Raw genomic sequence first — 23,415 nt, forward strand, 5'->3', positions numbered from 1 at the left:
AATAGAACAAAATAGCTTTGTTATTTTTTTAAATAAATACAACTTGCAATAGCGGTCTGGGTCATGAAACCATCTAACATTCTTGGTCTAAACAGATATTTTAGATAAACAAAAATACCCGTTATCACAATATCATCAAATTGGCAAATACACATACCGCGTTTGTTTCATCATTCTAAAGGGATTAACGAAAGAAGTGTCACTGGAACCTGCTGTATGATTTTAATTATTTCAGACATTATGATGTGGGAAATCGTTTCCATCCATCCCAATGTGTTAACAATTTCGTTCTTCCTGTAGAAACATAGCCAGAATCCAACTTGGGTGGGCCCAGAGAAAATTTGGTATGGCTTTGCCCATCCAAATCACTGGACTTACAAATTGTATTTAAGCTTTCTGATTGGACTGGCAGATTCCCCAACCACAGTTAACCGTTTTTCTTCGAGTGTGGCCATAATATGGCCTATATTCCCCTTATGGAGACTAATACCCATACTGTACAGTTTATTCTGAGAAACACTAGCAACTAGCAACTTTTATATATAAATATGCATTTTAATGCATATTTGCTGCAAAAAGCTGATTCGTCAGCTTTTGGCAATGTACACTTTCAGATGCATTTTTTATTCAATTAATCATTTCATATCCTTGGATCATGCTATAAAGATATAAAATGATTAATTGAATAAAAAATATACAATATAAATATGAATAAAAAATGTATTCAACTAATACAACATATAGATTTAATAGTAGTATTACAACTTCTAAGGAACCTTTGAATGTGTATTGGTTCTAATTCTTAGTAGGAATACCTTTTTTCACATTCCAACGCACGTGGGTGCGTGTTTGTGTGTACGTCACTCCATGGTTTCCCTGGGTGATTTCTGCCGTAAAACAGCAATTTTCGACGCAAAGCATGAACCAATAGCGCTAGTGGTACGCTACAGAAACAGAGCCGCCCCGACAAGCAAAAAAAGCGAAAACAGGAACAAGTGATTATTACATCGTTTATGTAGTGTCATCGCTGCATATGTTTTTTTTATTGTTATCCTAGGCGTATTTTCCATGTTCAACATGAAGACGTAGTTTGCGAGAGCAAAGAGTCACATACGCATATTTTCTCTAACGATATTTGACAGCAGCTAAGGCAATGCTTCCATCGTTATAGACAAGACGAGCTAGCGTCGTGCGCTAACCTCGGCTAGCACTCCTCTATAGCGTGAACTAGCCGATCTGAACGTTCATTCTAGATCAGTATTCCACCTAAGCGGTACTGAAACCTTGCCAATGTAGTTACCTTATCGCTCATCTATTTTGAGTAGCTGTTAACGTTACGTTAACAATGCTGACGCAGAACATTTAGTTAGCATATCAATATGACCGACCTGCCTTCAATCTATGAAAAACTGCGGGGTTATTTTTAATCATTGGCAAGCGTGAGTAAATGTAATGTTATGTCGTATCGTAGTTGTGACGGAAAGGAACACCGATAGCATCACCAAGCTAACGTTAACTGCGTGCAGGCGAGCAGATCATGAACCCCTGTTGGCACACCTTAGCTGGCTAATTAAGTAGCTAAGTAAGTAGCACATATCTGCTACTTTGTTCATTGCATACAAAGTTGGAGGTACAAAGTTGGAGGAATACGTGCTGAAATGGTGAGTATGAGTTCATTAAATCACCGTTTATGTATGTTGTTGAGCTGAAAAAGTTGATGTGGCTCAGTCTGTATCCCTTGCTATTGTAGACTAAACCATTGGTATACTCATTGAAATTAAACCCCAATTACTTTCGTTCCGTGATGCAACCAACGGTTGCATCAACGGATGTCAGGCTTTTTTCCCCGCGATATTGCATGTTTTTTTGCATATTTCTTTAATGCAGTCGCCCATTTAACAACGCCAAGTATTTGTGTTGAGTAATGCTAACCTGCTGCAAGTTGTGGCTTATTTGAGGAATTTAGAGCCGTCCGAAAATGGCACTGTTCTACTTGATATGCAGGACTTTCCCAAATTAGACATTTCAAATAAGTGATATCGGGTGAATCTGTTGTTTTTGCTTTTGTAAACAGCATTTTCAATTGTGTGCATTGGGGCTAGAACAGTGGAGGGATGACTTGACACACTAAATCAAATAAATACATCTAGTTTATTTGAACAATGACTAACTTTGTCTTAATACATTACATTTTCCGTCACTTTGGTAACACAGGCATACATGCAGGCAGGCATTCCTTGTTTGTGTTTTGTTACAGTAAATCTTGTTCAATAATCTGGCAAGACATGTTCCTTCAAAATTATATTGAATTATGTGTAATGATTAATCTTCCAACCGGGGGTTGTTGTCCACTGACCAAAGTAGATCCACAATGAAATCCTCTCTGGGTGAGTCACAGGGGTGAATGATTACTATTCCTTGAAAACTCATCATTGCATAAAGGTGATGCCTGCAGGGAAAAGGTGACATGATTTAATCTAAGGTGGTGCATGCCTGTAAAATGTCTTGAAATGGTAGACAGCAGTCTCTCACTTATTTTCTTCAATGTCTCCAGGCGTCAGAAGAGGCCTCGCTGCGTGCGCTGGAGAGCCTCATGACAGAGTTCTTTCACAGCTGCACGACCAATGAGCGGAAGAGAGAGATAGGTAAGCGTCATCTGTCGATACAGGCATCATCTGTTTGTTAGGGGCAGGATAGATGGATGGGGATATTGTGTTTGACTCCCAGCCCTAGTTGGAACTAGGGCTCTAAGTTCTGGTCGATTGGTTTGGGTTTGGGGATATGCGCTGTTTGACCAAATTCTCATTGGTTGAACAATCTTTTGCGTTAATAATAATTATGTAATCGACACGGTAATGGACACCATGTCAAATAAGTCGTTGGTTTGGAAGCGCTGGGTTAAAAAGTGTGGGCATTCTAAAAACTGTAGGAATATATTTATTGCATGTTGTCTGTTTTGCTCCGTCAAATTTCGTGTTTGATGGATAGGGTTTGAGTGTGAGCGTATCATAGTTGGCCCATTGTTTTAATGTTGTGGTGGTTTCTACTTCCTGTTCCTTACAGAAGAACTGCTGAATAACTTTGCGCAGCAGACGGGAGCATGGCGTCACTGCTTGTTCTTCCTGTCCAATACTCGGAATGAGTATGTTATGATGTACAGCCTTACAGTATTCGAGGTAAGTACTCATTGTTGTGTTGTGTTTTTTTTTGTCTGTGTGTTTTATTATTGGCATCATTTATTGGGTTTATTAAAATGGAAATTAAGGAGCAGAAAGGGGGTGTGTGTGTGTGTGTGTGTGTGTGTGTGTGTGTGTGTGTGTGTGTGTGTGTGTGTGTGTGTGTGTGTGTGTGTGTGTGTGTGTGCCGCTCTATAACTTCCAGCAATGCTCAAACCCTGTATCCATTACCACTAGTCATCGTATTCAACACGGAACAAGATCGAAAAATATATTATCTTCCGACGTGTGTTGACCTTTGACTGCGCTTCTGTGCGCCTCACTAAATCGAAGCTCTGCCGTAACTGAGTCTAACTCGGCCCCGAGGTGGATCCGAAAGACATTTACTTCCTCCGCACAGCACTTACTTGTGATATTGTAATTTTGCTTTTTGAAGGGTTACTTCAATAAAACTTGTGTCCTAACGATTAATCTTTTTCCGATTTCATCTAGCGTCATGAAGGCCCCATTTTGATTGTGTGTGTGTGTGTGTGTGTGTGTGTGTGTGTGTGTGTGTGTGTGTGTGTGTGTGTGTGTGACCATTTCGGTAGCAGTCTTGAGCCCTTAAGATGATATTCCTGACATACATTGTACCCTTCAGAACCTGGTGAATAAGCAGTGGCTAGGTGTGGCTTCCCAGGACAAGATGGAGATCCGAAACTGTTTGCCAAAGTTGCTGCTGGCCCAGCACAAAGTCATGCCGTACTTCATCCGCAACAAGCTCTGCAAAGTCATCGTGGACATCGGTCGCCAGGACTGGCCAATGTTTTACCATGATTTCTTCACAAACATCCTGCAGGTAAAGCAGTTCATACTACCAAGTTTTTAGCCATTATTATAGCTGGCTCCCGTGGCGGATGATCGTGGAGTGTGCACTGCTGAAAGAAGTGATCAGAGAGGCTCACCTATACGGCGCAGAGGCCTAAGAGATATATAGAATGTTAAAAATCTGGACCTGTCCAGGAGTCTACACCCTTTAGTGTCAAATGTTGTGACAAGCAATGACAGCAGTGACGACAGCCAATCAGATTGAAAGACACGGGTGAGAGGAACTCAAGGGGGGAGGAGTGGTAACACCAACAGACCATTAGCCAACAGGGCTTTGAGAAAGGTTCTGTGGTTTGCTTGGAGCCACGAAACAGAAATAGAGGAACATTTAGTGAATGTTTGAACTCAATAAGCACAAACCACTTGGATTGCCGGCTTCTTGTGGTTTTTTCATTTTTGACAGTGGGATTCTTTGTGTGTGTTGTCATGCATAAAGGTAGGGCAAGAGACTAGTCTGGGAATCATCCTTGATAAACATCTCGTAATGTGTTATCCCCTCTCACCGATCGCTGCTGTAAAGTGTGAAACCCACAACGGCCTCAAGTTAACCAATTACAGGAAAGACGGTTGTTTAATGTCTGAAGTTCAGCCATCTGATGACTTTGAAAGTCGTGTACTGTGCAAGAGCTCAAAGCAGAGACCCATGGAATTTCTGTCTGTATTGTGGGGTGGGGGGGCTGGATCATGGAGTAGCAAAAGTGTTTAACTCCCAGTCGAAAGAAACTGGGTTTTACAGCCTTCTACTACCTGATCCCTGATTACTTGTACCTGAAATCTACTAAGTCTCTTTGGGTGAAAAGGTCTGCTAAATAACCAATATTAAAGTACTGTGTTGGCTACACACATGAATTATCATTCACGCACTGCGCTGCTCTTTCCTCTGCCACAAAACAAGTAACGTTTTCATTGCAACACTTTGCAGCTTGCTTTGTTCGCACAAGACTTTGTCATGCCATTCGAAATTTATAAAGTTTTTTTTTTTGTTGAAGAAATACATCATGAGCCTTTGTATTTCCTCTAACTCTTATTACCTAAAAGGTTTAATGAATTTCCATTAGAATCTGGTTTAGTATTTTCTTTCAATATATTTGTGAATGATATTTAATTGCCGGTTTTTAGATCTCAAGCTTTTTTGATGCCTTTCAATGTTATCAGTATGAATTTGAAATACTTTTAATGTAATATGATCTCCTTTTATATTTTTTCTCCAGTTGATCCAGTCTCCTGGCCTGGCATCCCTGGGCTTGGTGTTGCTGAAGACCACGTCAGAGGAGCTGGCCTGCCCTCGGGAAGACCTGAGTGTGGCCCGGAGAGACGAGCTCCGCAAGCTCTTGCTGGAGCAGGTGCCCACGGTGCTGGGACTGCTGACAGGTAAGGACTATTCAGGTCATCCCAATGTTAAATGACAATTGCGGTATTTAGCACATTGAGCCCCATTTCTGGGTTCGAATCAAGCCTGCCTGCTTCAGAATGGCTGGCTACGGGCATTCACAAACATGTCCTTAAAATTCACCCTAAACGTTTGTTGTTCAGAAATGTGCAACTCACCGAGTAGTTAGTGTTGCTCGTTGATATTCCAAATCAAGTATTGTAGTGAAATACAGTTTCTGTCGTGTTTCATTTGGCATTTTGTAAATCCATTGATTTCTGTTGGAGGACTCATTGCTCGTTGACCGGGAACGGAAATGGGGGCTGATTGTAGTCTTTTCGCTCGGTTCTAGCCCTACTGTTGGGACGGAGAACCGAGCAAAAAGACTACAACCAAACCTAAACAGCCCCCCTTTCTGTTCCGGTTCCGGTCCAGTTTCCGTTTCCACAGGATTTACAAAATGCCAAATAAAACAGGACAGAAACTGTATTTCACTACGATACTTGATTTGGAACATCAATGAACACCACTTACCACTCGGTGAGTTGCACATTTCCGAAAACAAACGTTAAGGGTTGTTGTAAGGACAGGTTTGTGAATGCCCGTAGCCAGCCATTCTGAAGCAAGCAGGGGCGATTCGAAAAGAGTCAAATACCCGAGACAGAACCAATTGTCCAAATTTCAGCGTCGAACACTATTTCATCCTAGACAAACTAGAAAGGGGGCTCACTGTGCTAAATACCGGAATTGTCCTTTTAGACTTTTCAGGATCTCACCATGTAAAGACTGTTCAGATCATACCAGTGTTAAAGCTGCTAAGATCATTCCAGTGTGAAGACTTTTCAGTCGCTCACAAGCTTCCGCCAAAGACTCAAGACTCATTTGTCTAGAGTTCACCTAGCCTCCCCCCTTACCCCCCCCACACACACACACACACACACACACACTCCACTCCCCCTTATTCTATGTTGTACGTCCTGGCACAAATTGTATGAACTTGTTGGATGTTGTAAGTCCTTGCACTTACAAATGGTACTTAGCCTTGTGCAGCACCTTATTCTAGCTTACTTTGTTGTATCCGGGGAAGGGGTTAACCTAACAATTGTTAGTGCTTGGCACTTGGTTTTATGATAACCTTACTGTACCGACAGAAATATATAGTTTTTCTTCTGACAACTGTACTTATTGTATGTCGCTTTGGATAAAAGCGTCTGCTAAATGCCCTAAATGTAGATGTTCAGATCTTTCCAATGCAAAGACAGATCATTCCAGTGTAAAACTTGTTGCAGTTTAACGACTGCTCAGATCATTCCAGTGTTAATGAAGAGAGTGTTCAGATCATGTCAATGTAAAGAATTGATTATACTTCGGCATTAAATAAGTATAATTCTGCATGATAATGCAGAATAATTCTGGTCTTTACGGCACCTGGCGTAGCCCATAGAGGCCACTACAGTAGCTTACAAGCACCATTAAATACATATATAGCTACAGTTCAGGGTGACGGATGGCCTGATTCGTCTTTCCTAGAGTGGACATAATGCACAGCTGTGAATAAATCAATGATGGCAAGCGTTTTAGTTTTTGAACGACAAAAAGTAACTGATCTGTTGTTTTTTGAACTGCAGGTATCCTAGAAACCTACTGGGACAAGCACAACGTCATGGGAACAACTCCCCCACCCTCTCCCACCTCTGGAGAAGATGGTCAGTAGTAATCAGATAAAATCTAGCTAATGAGCAGGGTGATGTGATCGTTCCCGAATCCCTGTAATTTACATGTATGCATCCCTGAGCATAATGACGTACGTCTGATTCCACTGCAAGACAGTATGGATGAAAGCAGTTAAACAACCCAATAGTAATAGTATTGGTCGTTTTGGTAATAAGCATGTTCATGCTACATCATGGTGGGTTTCATTGACCTAGTGTTATTTTCCATTCCCTCTCATCAGTGGAGTTGCTGGGCAGCCTCTTTCAGGGAAGCCAGTATTCAAAACTGCTCTGCCAGCCCATGGCCGAGTTGGACCAGGACAGCCACCAGCTGTGCTGCTTGGTCCTAGAGTGCCTGGCCCACCTGTTCAGCTGGATCCCACTGTCCATCAGCATCACCCCCACCCTGCTGGCCTCCATCTTCCACTTCGCCCGCTTCGGCTGCGACCTCAGAACGAAGGCCAAGCCGGACCCTTTCATCTCCTCCTCCAACGGCCAGCCGCCGTCCAACGGAGACGGGCGGAGCCTCCCCCAGAGTGCAGACGGCAGGCAGGACCGCGCCCGCCTCGGGGTGCTGGCCATGGCCTGCGTCAACGAGCTGGTTTCCAAGAACTGCGTGCCGCTGGACTTTGAGGAGTACCTGCTGCGCATGTTCCAGCAGACCTTCTTCCTATTGCAGAGGCTGACGCGGGAGAACAACTCCCACACGGTGAAGGGCAAGCTACAGGAGCTGGACGAGTGGTACGTGGTCGGCAGGATCGCCCTCCCTGGTTGGTCGGCTCGTCGTTAGGTTCAGCACCTGAAAGCTATTTATAATCAATTAGTCTTTTTGTTTTAAAAGTATTTTATAATTTGTGAGTCGATTTTCCCCTCTAAAGTGTGTGTGTGTGTGTGTGTGTGTTCAATTTGCAGTTATTTGGAGAAGTTCACTGATTTCCTGCGGCTGTTTGTCAGTGTTCACCTGAGGAGGATAGAGTCGAGTCCTCAGTTCCCAGTTGTAGAGTTCCTAGCATTGCTGTTCAAGTACACCTTTAACCAGGTAAGAGTTTTGCTTCAAGCATTGTTAAGCTCTGAGAGTTGTAAAGAGTAAGACCGGAAGAGCACATGATTTTGAAAATGAACCCAAAAAAAAAAACATCCCTATGTTTTCCAGCCATTGATTGAGAAGTGTACCTATGTACATGCATCTGTGATCGACAGGCAAGATGGTTTCCAATCAGGGAACGGACACCCTGATTGGTCAGAAATTAGCCAGGATTAGTCCAAAAATCGAAGTTGTATCATACAGGGCAGTCGTGCCATCAACTCCAATCAGATTCTCACAGCGCATTTCAATCACCAATAGCGAATGGATGGCATTTATAACAAATTAAACTCAAAGTAAAGCTCTTAAAAATTATTGACAACACATATTTATCTACTAGTAATGAAACTACCAAACTGCTGTCAACTTCTTTCATCGTTGGTCAAATGTTGTGTTCAAGTTGTCTACGTTGTAGTGTGAATGCAATGGTTGAGGCTACATTATAGACATTATAAATGTTACATTTATTTGACCGAGCTAAAATGGATTCCCGAGTAATTCTATTCGTGGTGGTTATTTGTACAGTGGGCTGGAACTCTTTATTCAATGCCAGGTGTGACTCACTATCCAACACAGGCACACAAGGTACAAGATTCTATATCTAGACACAAGGTACACTATCTAGACACAAGTTACAAGGTTCTACATCTAAACATACCATACCAGTTACAATGTACCGTATATAGGCCCAACAAATACGGTACTTTATCTAGACACAAGGTTACCATTTCTACACAGGACCTTGGGCAAGTGTATTCGCTGCTGCAGATTTTTGCTTCTACTTGTTTAACATTTTGCAAAAAAAACCTTCCTTCCCAGCCCAACCATGAGGGCTACTTTGCCTGTTTGGAAATATGGACTGTTTTCTTGGATTACCTCACGACGAAGATCAAAAGCAGACTGGCTGACAGAGAGAGTGTTTTAAACCGGTGAGTCAGAGTTCTGCTTGGTAGGGATTGATTTTGACGTTATGGTGTTGAGATACATTAACTGATAATGGGCTGTCCACATCATTTCGAGCAGTGGTTCTCAAACTATGGTTAGCGTACCACTGGGGGTACGCAATGCACTATTTAGTGGTACGCAGAGGAACTTCCAAAAAATTATTAACGATTTTTGAAAATATTTCTTTATAAAAATTAAGGATATAATAAAATCAAAATACTAGTACAAATGGAAATATATTAACCATGAGATCATTAAAATGGGGTTTAGTTATCGTGGATAACATCCACCATTACAAGCTAAACTGACGGCAAGATATAATCTAAGTGCTAAAATTATGAATGGTTAAAAATCACTGCGATCGTGACTCGAAGCGGGAACTATTTCGAAGTGCTTTTTAAAAAAAGGTTGTTGGCTTCCAATTGTTAAATGTGCCTCCTGCCTGAGCTGTGCATGGCAGAATAGGGCTGAATAGTCCTAAGCAACTGTATTTTGTTATATTTGATAACATCGGTCATAATGGTGGTACTTGGGATCACAAATATTTTCTGAGTACGAGGCATAAAATGTTTGAAAACCACTGATTTAGAGTAAACAAGCAAAATGGCATGACTGATTCCTGCTTGTCTAAAGCCCCCTCCTCAACTAAGAGGTTTTGAGTTTGAGGGAAGTGGGGTAGTGGGCTGCATGTCTTACATATGATACCGAAGAAATACGCAAGATTAAGATGTTCTTAATGCAGAATCTATATTAAATATCTGCCAGACGTACTCCTCTGTAATTTGCATTTTTGTCTGTTTGTTTTGATGTATTTGGAGGTTTAAAAGGAAGAGAGGAACTGAAGCAGCTATCTCCTCATTGAGGCTTGCACTGTACTGTTTGAATCTCACACAAACCACTCCGTACGAGATGGTTAAAGCTTTTAGTTCGAAGTAAAGCAATGCCATTTGTTTTTAATTGTTACGTTTACACAACACGGCTTCTACTGTGGTATTCCCCAACCCTTGTGAATGGTAAGTCATTGTTGTGTTTATGTGTCGTCGGGCTCTGGTTCCAGGTACAAAGACGCCCTGGGTCTCCTACTAAGAGAGGTTCTGAACAGAATCCAGTTCAGATACAACCAGGCCCAGCTGGAGGAGCTGGATGATGAGGCTCTCGATGATGACGTAAGACTCTGGCACTTCTGGCACACCTGTTGTTGTTGTTGTTGATAAAACATTCCACATAGATGCATGTAGAAAGATTGTCACATCATGACGACCATAAAAAAGCTCTGGTCTATTTCTTGTGTTCTCAACAATGGTTGTGGTCTCAAGTGATGACGTGTCATTGTCTCGTCTGTAAACTTGAAAAGTTGCTGTCTCATTTTTCTTTCTTTCTCCTCACCTTCTGTGAATGAGGTGTATTGTCAAAAGCTTGCTCATATTAAAATTGTATTCACCTCATATCCTACCTGTTTCTTGTTTCTGGCTTGGTAACCGTAGCAACAGACAGAGTGGCAGCGGTACCTACGTCAGAGTCTGGAAGTGGTTGCCAAGGTGATGGAGCTGCTTCCATCCCATGCATTTACTACTTTGGTAAGAAAGAACCAACCTGGAATGGGAAGCACATGGAGGGTGGGGCGGGAGGATGAGTCATTCAAAAATAATTGTATCTTATTTATTATTATATTATTATTATTTATTTATATCATTCGGTTTCACTTGTTGGTAATCAAACCTGGAATTTGATTACTGTGATCTCCTGCAGTTGTATTTTATGTGACTGAAGCTAGAACTGATTTCCAAGTTAAAAACAATAATGTGGCTCTCTCACTTTCTCTCTCTCACCGCTGTCTTCAGTTTCCCATCCTTCAGGAGAACCTGGATGTGTATCTGGGTCTGCAGCAGTTCATTGTCACCACAGGAACAGGTGGGACACTGTTCCTCCGCTTTGCCTTATTTGTAGACTAGCAGCCATGTTTGCCTTACAAACATTCCATTAGGGCATTTAACAGACACTTTATCCAAAGCGGCGTGCAATAAGTACATTCGTCAGAAGAAGGTGAAACAAAAAAAATATATATATTTTAATGGCATGGCAGCTAAAAATGGCAACATGATTACTATTCTCCTAAACTACCTTGTTTTTAAAAATGCTACATTTGGATAAAGAAATAATGAATGCAATGTTACACTCTTATTTTTAAATAGAAAAATATTTATCCCTCTGACTCAATCTCCTCTTTCTGAATATATTGATCTCCCCCCCTTGTGGCTACTCAATCTCTGCCTTGGTCTCCGTGTCTCCCTCTCCCTCCCACACTCTGTTTCTCCATTTCTCTATCCGACTCTTGCATATCTAACTCCCTCTCTCCTCTCTCCAGTTGGGAGGCTGAACATCTCTGCAGAGAACGACTGCCGGAGGCTGCACTGCTCGCTGCGTGACCTCAGCTCCCTGCTCCAGGCGGTGGGACGCCTCTCAGAGTACTTCATCGGTGACGTCTTCGCCTCACGCTTCAACGACGCCGTGGCAGTCGTGGAGAGGTCTGTAGTCTGTCCTGTCCGTTTCTCGGGGAGGCTGCGGCCCTCTGTTGCTGACACAGGGAATCAAAAACCCTAAACGGGGCCACTGATGCAAAAACCTGTATGCACTCATGGTGTTACTCTTAAAATAAGAGTTAACCAAATGGCATATATTATAACTTTTTATTGAGTGATATTGAGATGGATTAGCAATTTAAGATGAGCATTTTGTACGTGGTGACTCAACAGTGATTTCATACACAATCATTAAGGAGAAGCAGGTTTCCTAGAAGTAGAAATAGGTAGGCTATAAGTAGGAGGATAAAGGGGATCGAACCCAGTACCTTTCAATTGCAAATCGAGGCCCCTAGCCTTTCTGTTGGACAAATCCAACCCATCCAGTATGAATTATGAACACAATCACAATGCAAAGAATAAGTTTCTCCTCCTGTGTGTTCTGTTGTAGGTTGGTCGAGGTGACATGTTACGGTTCCCAGAGTAGCCTGTACGACCTGGAGACCGCTGTGCCTTCTGTCCTCAAACCAGACCTCATTGATGTGTGAGTACATGCTCCTCCTAGACAGCAAACCATATCCCTCTGTGACAGAAATTCGCATCTTCTTTACACAACCAAAATCTATGTCTTACCTTTTTTCCTCGAAATTCTGTTTGATCGCATAAAACACCATACACGGATAATCCAGTGTATGGGCCCAGTTGTGCAGCTAAACACAATGGCTAAGAGGGGGTTTCTGAGGAAATGATAGGTTAATTGCTTTCCATCAGAACAGTTTACCTTTATCGCCATCTGGTGGCCAAATGGTGCGTTTGCGATTGATTGGTGCTGTCACACCAAATTTGTACCGGGTGCCAAATTTGTACCGGGTACGTAATCCATATGTAATCCATTCCAAACCTGCCTGGCAACAGATGATCGCGGACGATCGCGTCGATTGACGTAGGAAGGTTCAAGAACATTCGCGGTTAAACAATCGGTTTACTACACATTAAACACAGAGGTTACTAGCTAAATTCGATTAAACAATTAAATGCAATACAAATATAAATTTAGGAACGCTAATAAATGTAATTTGTCACACCAAATTTGTACCGGGTGCCAAATTTGTACCTGCCTGGCAACAGATGATCGCGGACGATCGCGTCGATTGACGTAGGAAGGTTCAAGAACATTCGCGAAGTCGTTCATTGAGTTCAAGAACATTCGCGAAGTCGTTCATTGAGCGCGACAAGACAGATAGCCCTAACTTTACAAATTACATTTATTAGCGTTCCTAACTTTATATTTTTATTGCATTTAATTGTTTAATCGAATTTAGCTAGTAACCTCTGTGTTTAAAGTGTAGTAAACCGATTGTTTAACCGTGAATGTTCTTGAACCTTCCTACGTCAATCGACGCGATCGTCCACGATCATCTGTTGCCAGACAGGTTTGGAATGGATTACGTATGGATTACGTACCCGGTACAAATTTGGCACCCGGTACAAATTTGGTGTGACAGTGCCAATTCAACTATATTTGCATTGAGCTTTCAATAGCGTCAAGGGTCAAAATTGTAAAATGGATTCACAAGATATCTACCAGTTTGTCTGATAAAGGTTGCATCGTCAATTATCCATTGGTTTGCATTGGATTTATTGATTTAATTAGATCTTTGCTCTACTTCACTTTATTGGCATCAAATATTGACCCGGGTACTAATCGGATGTTGTGCTATGCCCCTATAGGCTACTTAAGGGATAATGTATAGAACGCCGGTCATTATCGGAAAAATAAGCTTCGACAGGGCGAACAGGACATTGACGCGACATCGCGAAAAGGTGATTTCCTAAAATAAGCTCCTTTAGGACATCGCCCTAAAGGAGCTTATTTTCAATATGACCGGCGACGTTCTATACATTATCATTATTACACGGCTACTTGCCAAAACGAAAAAATTACTTTAGGATACCATCCGTAGTGTTGTTCAGCAGAGAAATAGTCTGCCAAAGACGTTGACATCGCTTAACAACAGAATACGCTGTGGTTGATAAATTACCGTACTACTTGCGGAGTAATAGCAAAGACGTGAATCGGAGGTAATTATTGAAAAATAATTCATCGCCGGAAGTCCCATGCAAGTGAACAGAGCGTTCCACAGCATTGAGAAGAGTCGTTTGATAACAACACGAGTTGGTATTCAATGTAAAATGTGACATTTATTTCAGGTGGAAATGAAATCTTCCACAACAAGCTGTTCACTCATTCAATTTTAAACTTTTTGTAATTTTAGTATATATTTTTCACGTCTTGCTGTGAGCTCCTTGCAAGTCTATCCAAGACGGGAGGTCTTGTGTTCCAAAGTGTGATACTGAATCAAATATCAAACCATATTCCCAGTAACATTTACATTCACCTGCTGAAAATCTCTCTGAATATTAATGTTAAAGTTAAAGATCCTCCTGATATTGAAAGTCCAGGCGGGTATGTGGCGGTGCTGGGTCGTGAATGACGTGTGTGTTTGTGAATTAGCCATGCACAGGCCCTTGCTGCTCTGCAGGCCTACTCCCATTGGCTGGCCCAGTTCTACAGTGAAGTCCAGCGGCAAAACCAGACCCGCTTCATGAGCCTCATCACCTCAGCCGTGGATGCCAGCAGCCCTCTCCTCACTCCTAAGGTAGCCTCCTAACCGCACCCCCTCTCCTCTCACCTAACCCACCCTCTCTCCTAACCCCCCCTCTCCCCACCGCAACCTCTCTCCTCCCTCCTCACCCAACCCTCTCTCCTCACCCCACCATCTCTTCTCTGAAAATAGTGCTTTGATGCTGTGATCAAGGGTTGCACTGACATTATGCGGAACGATCATCTAAATTTGGTCCAAAGAAATTTCCTTCATCACAATCGTCCCTTGTAGTGTTACTAAAAGGGAACTGTTAAAAGTACTGCTGTGTTACTTTCAAGACATTAGAAAAATATAATTAGTTTGAAGAGAGAGACTTGTTCTTAACCAGGGGTGCCCTAATTCTTCCCATTTGAGGGACGAAATTGAATATGGGGGAGGTTTGTGGGCCAAAATGTTAATTTTGCAGTACATTAAGTTAATTGTGTGTGTGTGTGTGTGTGTGTGTGTGTGTGTGTGTGTGTGTGTGTGTGTTTATAGCATGCGTGTGCAAAATAAACACTTTTATTGTGCTTCACATTTATGTTAGAAAATGTACTGGCTTCTTTAAATTAGAAAAATAATTTAAGCTATATGAAAAATTTGAAGACAGACTTGGAACATTACAGGGCCTTAGGCCTATTTCTTCAAATACAAAGACATTCAGTGCAATAGTCAAAGTAACATGGGACAAAACATGCCCCCCATGCCATGGGACCAAAATAAATTCTTCACTCGTTTGAACAATCATTTTTAAGTAGTAGTAGAATTGGACAACAGCTTGGGAAGGTGTGTAGAAATCAGTACTGTACTCGCTAGTGCAATAAACAAAGTTACGTGGGACAAAACATGCCCTCATTAATAATAGAGAGAGAAGAACATACTCAAAGGCGACACATTGGAGGCCTAGGCCTACACATTCTGCCTGAAGTAGGCCTATCAGTGGGAGACATGAAGCCTGTCCTTGGTTTTTAAAAGTCTCTCAATATCAGGCTCCAGCTGACTTGCGGATAAATTGAGAATGTCGTGGAGGTGAGAGACAGATAAAGCGTAAAAATAGGAAAAGTTAAATTAAAAAAAATTAAATAATTTATATTTTTTATTAAACAATGGGTAAGGCGCGGGCCCCAAAACAGGCTGCCATGTTCTGAACGAAGGGCGGGAAGGGCAGCACGATGGACCAATGGCTGGCTGTGAACACAAATCTGACTGCTAACGGTTGTTAGGGGGTTTGACTGATTGAAAGCCGTGCATTAAGTCAGACTAGGATCTTCCTAATTTTCAGTATTCCACCCCCCCAGGTGCCGGAGAAGCTCCTCCTCTCTGCCTGCCACCTGCTGGTCTCCATGGCGTCAACGGTACGACCAGTCTTCCTGGTGTCACTGCCCGCTATCCAGAGCACCTTCCGCCTCATCACGGAAAACAACTCTCCAGGGCTGCCACCGGAGGTCAGTCTGCTCACAGCAGGACATTTGAATCATGTTTAAACAGTGCTAGCTATCCTTTTACTGAAGCAACTATTTTCGGCATTAAACAAATATCTGAACTAGAGGAATACTGCACTGTAAGTGAGTGTGCCTCCTGAACAGCTCCGAACAAATACAATGTATAATTATGTGTCCTACATGTTCAACATTGATCTCATTGGAGGGAAAGGGCTGCTAAATGTGTGTAATATTCCCAAGACAATGGTCCTGACACTGAATCATAGCCGATTCATAATACAAGGGCAATATTGTTCACTTTAATAGTGACACTAGTTTGTGTTGGAATTGTTTTGAATAGTATTGCTCTAAATGTTAGGTTGACATGGAGTAGTCATATATATGTGTGTGTGTGTGTCCCAGGCTCACATGCTAGTGTGCAGGGCTCTTTCCAACATGCTGCTGCTACCCTGGCCGAGCCTGCCGGAGAGCGAGCAGCAGTGGCAGACGCGCTCCAGTAGCCATGCCAGCCTGGTGGCGGCCCTGACCCGGGACTACCGCACGCTGAGAGGCACCACCAGCCTGCCCCAGGGCAGGACTGAGCTAGGCAACAGTAAGCATCCACCCCTCTCCACCCCTGGATGGGGGGAGAAACCTCCAGCTGCTGCCTAAAGGCCCTGATACACTTTAAAGGAACTCTTGTCTCGTCTCGCCGCGACCGCTTCCATAAACAGCCCACACATTGAATAAAAACTTGGATTGAAAGCCTATGCTAAGACACCAATTACGATAAAGAATATTGAGGCCTTGCACTACATGGGAGACTAAACAAATCACCTCTTAAGATATTTAGAAATTTCTTTTGGATATTTATGTTCCTGTGTACGTGTTCCGTTGTTTACATATTGTTATTGTTGGTGGCATTATACAGCCCCTTGCTCCGTGTCCAAGCATGTATAGCCGTGTATAGCACATTATATTATTTATCTCCCTCTTCCTTCTCTTCCTCTCCCGCTCTTTATTTATTTAGATCTCTCCGACCCCCCCCACCCCCCCCTTGTCTCTTCCTTTCTTTCTCTCGCTCTCTATCTCCCCCTCTCTCCATCTATTCATCTCCGTCTCTTGCATTTGATAATGTGTGTATGACTTGTTTTAAATGTATGCTCTTTGCACCTACAGTGAAGGCGGTGATGCAGCAGACTCTTCCGGTTCTCCGAGAGGTCGTGGATAGCATCTCGGGGGAATCCACCAAATCTCGCCAGATCTGTTACCAAAGCCTGCAGGAGTCGGTCCAAGTGTCCCTCGCCCTATTCCCAGTATTTATTCAGCAGCCTGGTAAGATAATAAACACCTGGCCAATAGTAAATTGTTTAGTATGCTGACTGGCTATTTCCTCATCTCATTTCAGAAAAAATGAAGAGCCCAACGTGGCTAAACTAGAGCACACTGACCTAATGCAACATCTTGTGTGATACTGATTCAAACGATCGCATCCCATTAAAATGTATTTATCCTCTCTCTGTAGATGTGACGGACGAGATGTTGAGCTTCTTCCTGACACTGTTTCAAGCCCTGAGGGTCCAAATGGGAGTTGCCTTCACAGGACAAATCATACACACCTTCCTGAGCATGTTCACCAGGTAAATAACACTCACTAATATGTTCACCAGGTAAATAACACTCACTAATATGTTCACCAGGTAAATTACTGGGGTTGATACTAGGGTTAATACTACCATGTTAACCCGCAAAACATATATTGGCATATTCACTAAACTAAATAATATTTTAACATCACCAGGTAATGAACATTCTCACTAGCTAAATAACATATATTGACATATTAATAAGGTAAATAACACTCATGAACATGTTCACCAGGTAAATAATATTACTGTTGATGATTAGATTAACAGCTATTCTCTCTGTTGTATTTATAATAGCTACAGGTTTGAAATGTTTGAGTGAAAGCCAACATGTGCTTGACTCTTTGACACATTTGTGTCAGTGCCAAGTTGTCTTTGGTTAATGTTTGAACGCAAGGAAAACATGTAATTTTGTGCGTCACCTGATCATATGTTTCCCCTTATCTTGCCCAATAGCTCAATAGTCAAGGTTTTCATTTATTTACTAACATGGCAGCGCCACGTTTCTTTCACGTGGGAACATGAAATTAGACATAGCCATGTTTAATCTTTATTCAACCCAAGTCACCCAGACATAAAACCTTATTAACCTGAAGTTCATAATGTTTTCTTTGTTAATATTACAAATTAAATCAAATTAAGAATGCCTACATATTCACTTTGATTTCTCTGATATATTCAGTCATATGTTGAATGCCTGGATGATACTGTATCATGCTTTTGAGTATTTTAATCACTTGGCCGACACTTTTATCCACATAGACTTTGCAGTCATTTTTAATTCTATATAGATGCATGTCATGAAGGAGAAGGTAGGGATGGGTCAGCTTACTCATGGATGCCTAAAGGTAAACTTCAGAACCAGAATATATCTGCCTTTGGAAGTCAACCTAGTCAGCAGACCATCCTGCCCCTGTCCATTACCTTCCAATGTGAGGCCTGTGGGCACACTCAGAATTCAACTATAACTTCCAAAATGTGTGTGTGGTCCAGGGAGCAGCTGGCGGCCAGCATACTGCAGGAGGGCAGTGCGGGGTGCAGGGTGGTGCAGAAGTTCTTGAAGATACTGCAGGTGGTGGTGCAGGAGCCGGGCCAGGCCTTCAAGCCCTTCCTGCCCAACATCCTGTCCCTATGCATGGAGCAGGTGTACCCCATCGTGGCAGAGGTCAGTCACCCTGCCCTCTCCGTCCTTTATGGCTGTTGCAACTGTGCTGGGCTGCTTTCTTTTGATGCACCTCATTTTATATGCAATGTCTCTGACCTCGGATCTTCAGCCTCGCTCGTCAACAGAAGAGAAGACGCGGTTCTGTGTTATTGGACCCTTAAGAAGTGTAGTCTCATCATGTATATAATAATAATAATAATAATAATTGATTAGTTTTTTATAGCGCTTTTCTAAGTACTCAAAGAAGCTTTACAAATAAGAAAGGAATACATACAGACAGTACAGACAATCAAACAAAAGGGAAAAATAAATAAATAACAATAGGCAACACATTAAGAGAGCGGGAGAGAGTGGACGATGGCAGAGGATGATTTGTCAAATGGTGGTTTTAAGTTGACTTTTGAATGAACAGAGTGTGTCAGAGTTTCGGATGGCCAGAGGGAGGGAGTTCCAGAGGGTAGGGGCAGCGATGGGGAAGGCTCTGTCCCCCAGGGTGCGATACTTGGTCTTGGTGATGGAGGTGAGAAGGTTGGCATCAACAGAGCGTAGGCGGCGGGTGGGGGAGTGGCGATGGAGGAGATCTGTTATGTACGAGGGTGCAAAGTTGTTTAGCGCTTTGTAGGTGGTGAGGAGAATCTTGAAATTGATGCGTTGTTTTATTGGAAGCCAATGAAGTTGACGGAGGATGGGAGTAATGTGTTCTCTGGAGGGGGAGTTTTGAACATATTGCATTTTTTGAAGAATAGTGGAGGGGAGGCCATACGGAATGCTATTGCAATAGTCGAGTCTGCAAGTGATGAAGGCGTGGATTAGTGTTTCGGCAGCTGAGGATGTAAGGGTGGGTCGAAGGCTTGCAATGTTGCGGAGGTGGAAGAAGGATGTTCTTCTGACACTGTTTATGCGTGACTTGAAGGAGAGCGTGGGGTCCATGATGATGCCAAGGTTTCTGACCAGGGGGGAGGGAGTGACAGAGTGACCATCAATGCAAAGTGAGAAGTTCTGGGAGGTGGGGATGATGGTTTTTGGGCCAAAGATGATCATTTTAGTTTTATTTCCGTTGAGTTTGAGGAAGTTGTGGTCCATCCAGGTTTTGATGTCCGTGAGACAGTTGGTCAGAGTGGATAGGATGGCAGGAGTAATGGCTGTGGTGGTAATGTATAGTTGGGTATCGTCGGCGTAACAGTGAAATTGAAGACCATGGCGGCGGATGATGTGACCTAATGGGAGCATGTAGAGGATGAAGAGGATGGGGCCAAGCACTGAGCCTTGGGGGACTCCGTGTGAGACAGGGATGGTGTGTGATTTGTGGTTGTTGATGGAGATGTATTGGAATCTTTCAGACAGGTAGGAGGTGAACAAGGAGAGGGCGGAGTCAGTGATGTATATGAAACATTGTTCTTCTTTTGTTCTTATAATATGGGAAAGCCTAGCCATTGTGGCTGCTTGACACGCTCATTATTAAAGTCATAATCACTTATTTGCTTGCTACCATTTACTTAAAAGTGTTGATTTAACATGTAAACAATTGGTAGGGTGGCTAGGGTGTTTGACTCCACGGCAACGGATTCATGAAGATCCTAGAGCTAATTGTATAAGCCCTTTTCCTTGGCAACATGCATCTGAATTCACTGTGAGTTTGTTGAATGAATGCATCAAATGACCCCATGGTTTGATAAACGCCTTGTTCCTCCTCAGCGGCCTTCGCCGGACATTAAAGCGGAGATGTTTGAGCTCCTCTACCAAGTTCTCCACCAGAACTGGAGGTACTTCTTCAAGACATCTGTCCTGGCAAGTGTCCAGAGGGGTGTAGCAGAAGACACCATGGAGAATGAGGCTCAGTTCACTGCTGCCATGCAGGTGGGTCATACATTTCTACACCAGACCCTCAACCTGTGGAGGGTCTTGCCCAATGGACAATGTTCTCCCTCTTTTTCTGTACAGTCTTATTCATGTATTCATGCAAACATACAACAGTAGAAAAATGTAAATCCTTGATAACTTTCTACGTGGTCTTTCTAATCTTGGTATTATTGTTTAAATTGACTTCATGCATTCTTTGGACTACAATATGGGTTGGAGCATGGATTGTAATGTGTAGATCAGAGGTACTAGATCTGATGTTTTCAGCGGTATCTACGGTCCTGGCTCTAGTTTACTATCTTCCTTTGTTCATATTCTCCAGGCGTTTGGGCAGTCATTCCTGCAGCCAGACATCCACATCTTCAAGCAGAATGTGTGCTACCTGGAGGCCCTGAACAGCAAGCACAAACTGTACCACAGAGTGAGTTCCTTCACCCGCTCGACTGCAACCATGATCCCCCCCCCCCATCGCAACCAATTAACATACAGAATCATTTGACAATAACAACTTATCTGCAAAATATTTGTCAATTAGTTTTGATGACGGTATCAATTCACCGGTTTAAAGATTTTTAACACTTAAAATATGAAAATATGGATACTTAAATATTGGCTGCTGATGAGACCGCAAGCTCTTTTAATACATGACTTTATTTATTATTCTTAATTGAGTGAGATTGATTTTCCCATTCTATAGGACACGGGGTACCCTAGACTGTCATGCCTCATGCCCATTTATTATTAATGTTGTCATTATTATTATTAATATTATTTTGGGACCTTAACAGGGTTCAACATGAAAAATAATGTGCAACTGGCGTAGCAGGGCCATACTGGGTCAAACATATTAGCCCCCAGTCAGTTCTTACTGGCCCTTTTATCAAAGTTGTTAGCGTAAGGACGCAATAATAATAACACTAGTAGGGCACATATTAATGACTGCATTTGTTTTGTGCTTGTGGAAAATGTCAAACGCTTAAGCATTAGGATTTTATGCAAATATATTTCTTATAAATATCGATATATAGATATCGATATCATTGTTTAAAATCGTCTCGACGTGACAATGTTTCTAGTCCGGGCCATTGAACCCCACTTTTTTGTTGAACCCTGTTTTGTTTTCCAGAAGCTGTTCCGGACATCCATGCTGTTCCACTTCATCAACGTGCTGCTGCAGGTGTTGCTCCACAAAAGCCACGACCTGCTGCAGGAGGAGATCACGCTTGCCGTCTACAACATGGCCGCCGTCGACTTTGACGCCTTCTACTCCGGCTTCATGCCCGAGTTCCTCACAGGCTGCCAAGGCGTAGACTCCAACCAGCGGACTGTCCTGGCGCGCAACTTCAAGCTTGAGCGGGTACGCAATGAGCGGTCATCTTTTGACCGTTATTCTTTTATATATTCGCAATGAGTTTTGTTGGCTGCTCAATAGGATATATCTCTAAACACCTGATTCTACTGTAACCTTGTTTTAAGGAAGGAAGCTATGGTCCACTTCTTGCTGTTAAGACAATGACTTTGAGCCAAGCCAATGTTAACCTCCTGTACTTCAGAGATATATCTATTAAATAATTAAATATCCACTTTAGATTTTGTCAGCTATTGCCCCAATTAATAGGACAAAGTTACAGTAATACAGTAGGACAGACCTAACCGTCAAGCTACATGTCTCGTTCGTCGTCCTACGAACTGAGCTACTCATTAACCAACAGACCTCTGCTGATTTCCAAACTTCACCATTCTCTTTCTATCTGGTTTCTCCCCTCCCTCCCCTAGGACCTGCCATCCTTCACTCAGAGTGTACACAGGCTAGTGAACGACCTGCGCTACTACAGACTGTGCAACAGCAGCCTGCCTACAGGCACTATCAAGCTATAACACATGCAGACAGACGCACAGACACAGATTAGCCCATTGGTGCCGACCACTTAGGCCAACGTGCCCCCCACCCCCCCCCCCCCCACAACATGGCCTGGGTTCAAGTCTGGGGTCAAGTCTGAGGTCAAGTCTGGGGTCATACCTGCCAGCAGAAGAAGGCTCTTCTGTCAAGGAGGGGTTGGTTGGAGACTGATGACGATGCTGCTCTTGTTTTTTTATTATTATTATTTCTGCTGTAGGACTAATTATTTTTGTTCTTTGAACGTGGGGCCCTCCTTCGCGTCCCTTGACGCCAACACAGTGACTTGAGGCGCAAAGAGCCATCTGAGCCAGGCCCCTTTTTTACCCACGATGCATCTGCGAGACCAGCCCCGGCTGGGACTGAGCACTTTCCGACTCGATCAGAGTTATTTTATCGATAAGTCTGCTTTTATTGATCTTGAGTTTTATTTTTCTTCATCTCCAAAGGAGACCTAATCTCTTTCATATCATTCCATTCTGATGCGGAGAAAATGTGCTTGATAAATAAAGTGTCTAATGTTTTTTAAATGCATCTCAGATATTTGAATTTGAGATATTTGACTAGAAGGGGCACTGCGTTATCGCTGAGGACATGCAGTATTTATTTTGAAATCGGGTTCAACATTATTTTTGAATGCTTCAATATTTCTATAAATTACATTCCTGAAGACAAAAGGAAAACAATGTTAGACTATTATCGCATATTTCCAAGTCAATCCAATCAAATCCAGGAAAGAAAACATTCTAAGATATTAAACATTTTCAATGTTATTGGTGGTTGAAATGCAATGCCCACCCACCTGGAATGAGTGATCTTATCACAAACTGATAAATGTCCAAAACCTGGCACCAATTGGGCCAGCAGTTAACCCTATGATGCTATTCCCATTGGATTTATTTAGTACTTTTCATGTTTTATGCAGTGATGTCCCAAGCACTTTGGTCAAGTGATGATGTGCAACAAAACACGATACACATCTAAACTGTAGTACAGATGCGTTCAATATTTATTTTATTTTATTATAGTTGAGCCACCCCATTCCGTTACATGAGGCCAAATGCTTAATGTCCTTCGACGTATAACTTGCATGAAGAGCTATAGGTCTA

At 42.6% G+C, this 23,415-nt stretch overlaps 1 protein-coding gene across 1 annotated transcript; it reads left to right on the forward strand.

The window, feature by feature from the left end:
• Positions 1 to 983: 983 nt before the first annotated feature.
• On the forward strand, positions 984 to 23,334 carry xpo6 (exportin 6). Its single transcript, XM_079745732.1, has 24 exons — positions 984 to 1,661; positions 2,555 to 2,645; positions 3,064 to 3,176; positions 3,817 to 4,014; positions 5,255 to 5,414; positions 7,041 to 7,118; positions 7,367 to 7,865; positions 8,037 to 8,163; positions 9,028 to 9,137; positions 10,211 to 10,319; positions 10,638 to 10,730; positions 10,995 to 11,064; positions 11,519 to 11,678; positions 12,124 to 12,216; positions 14,188 to 14,332; positions 15,616 to 15,762; positions 16,162 to 16,351; positions 16,918 to 17,073; positions 17,264 to 17,378; positions 18,378 to 18,549; positions 20,245 to 20,406; positions 20,732 to 20,830; positions 21,536 to 21,766; positions 22,186 to 23,334. The coding sequence occupies exons 1-24, from the start codon at positions 1,659 to 1,661 to the stop codon at positions 22,285 to 22,287; spliced, it is 3,423 nt and encodes a 1,140-aa protein (XP_079601858.1). The 5' UTR covers positions 984 to 1,658; the 3' UTR covers positions 22,288 to 23,334.
• The last annotated feature ends 81 nt before the right edge of the window (positions 23,335 to 23,415 follow it).

The sequence above is a fragment of the Pollachius pollachius genome, assembly GCF_949987615.1.
Source record: "Pollachius pollachius genome assembly, chromosome: 11".
Lineage (NCBI taxonomy): Eukaryota > Metazoa > Chordata > Actinopteri > Gadiformes > Gadidae > Pollachius > Pollachius pollachius.

Bases quoted from the DNA above. Each gene is read 5' to 3' on its own strand.
- xpo6 (XM_079745732.1), top strand. The intron at 5,415-7,040 runs GTAAGGACTATT...TTTGAACTGCAG, and splicing joins GGTGCTGGGACTGCTGACAG to GTATCCTAGAAACCTACTGG. The intron at 12,217-14,187 runs GTGAGTACATGC...TTTGTGAATTAG, and splicing joins AAACCAGACCTCATTGATGT to CCATGCACAGGCCCTTGCTG.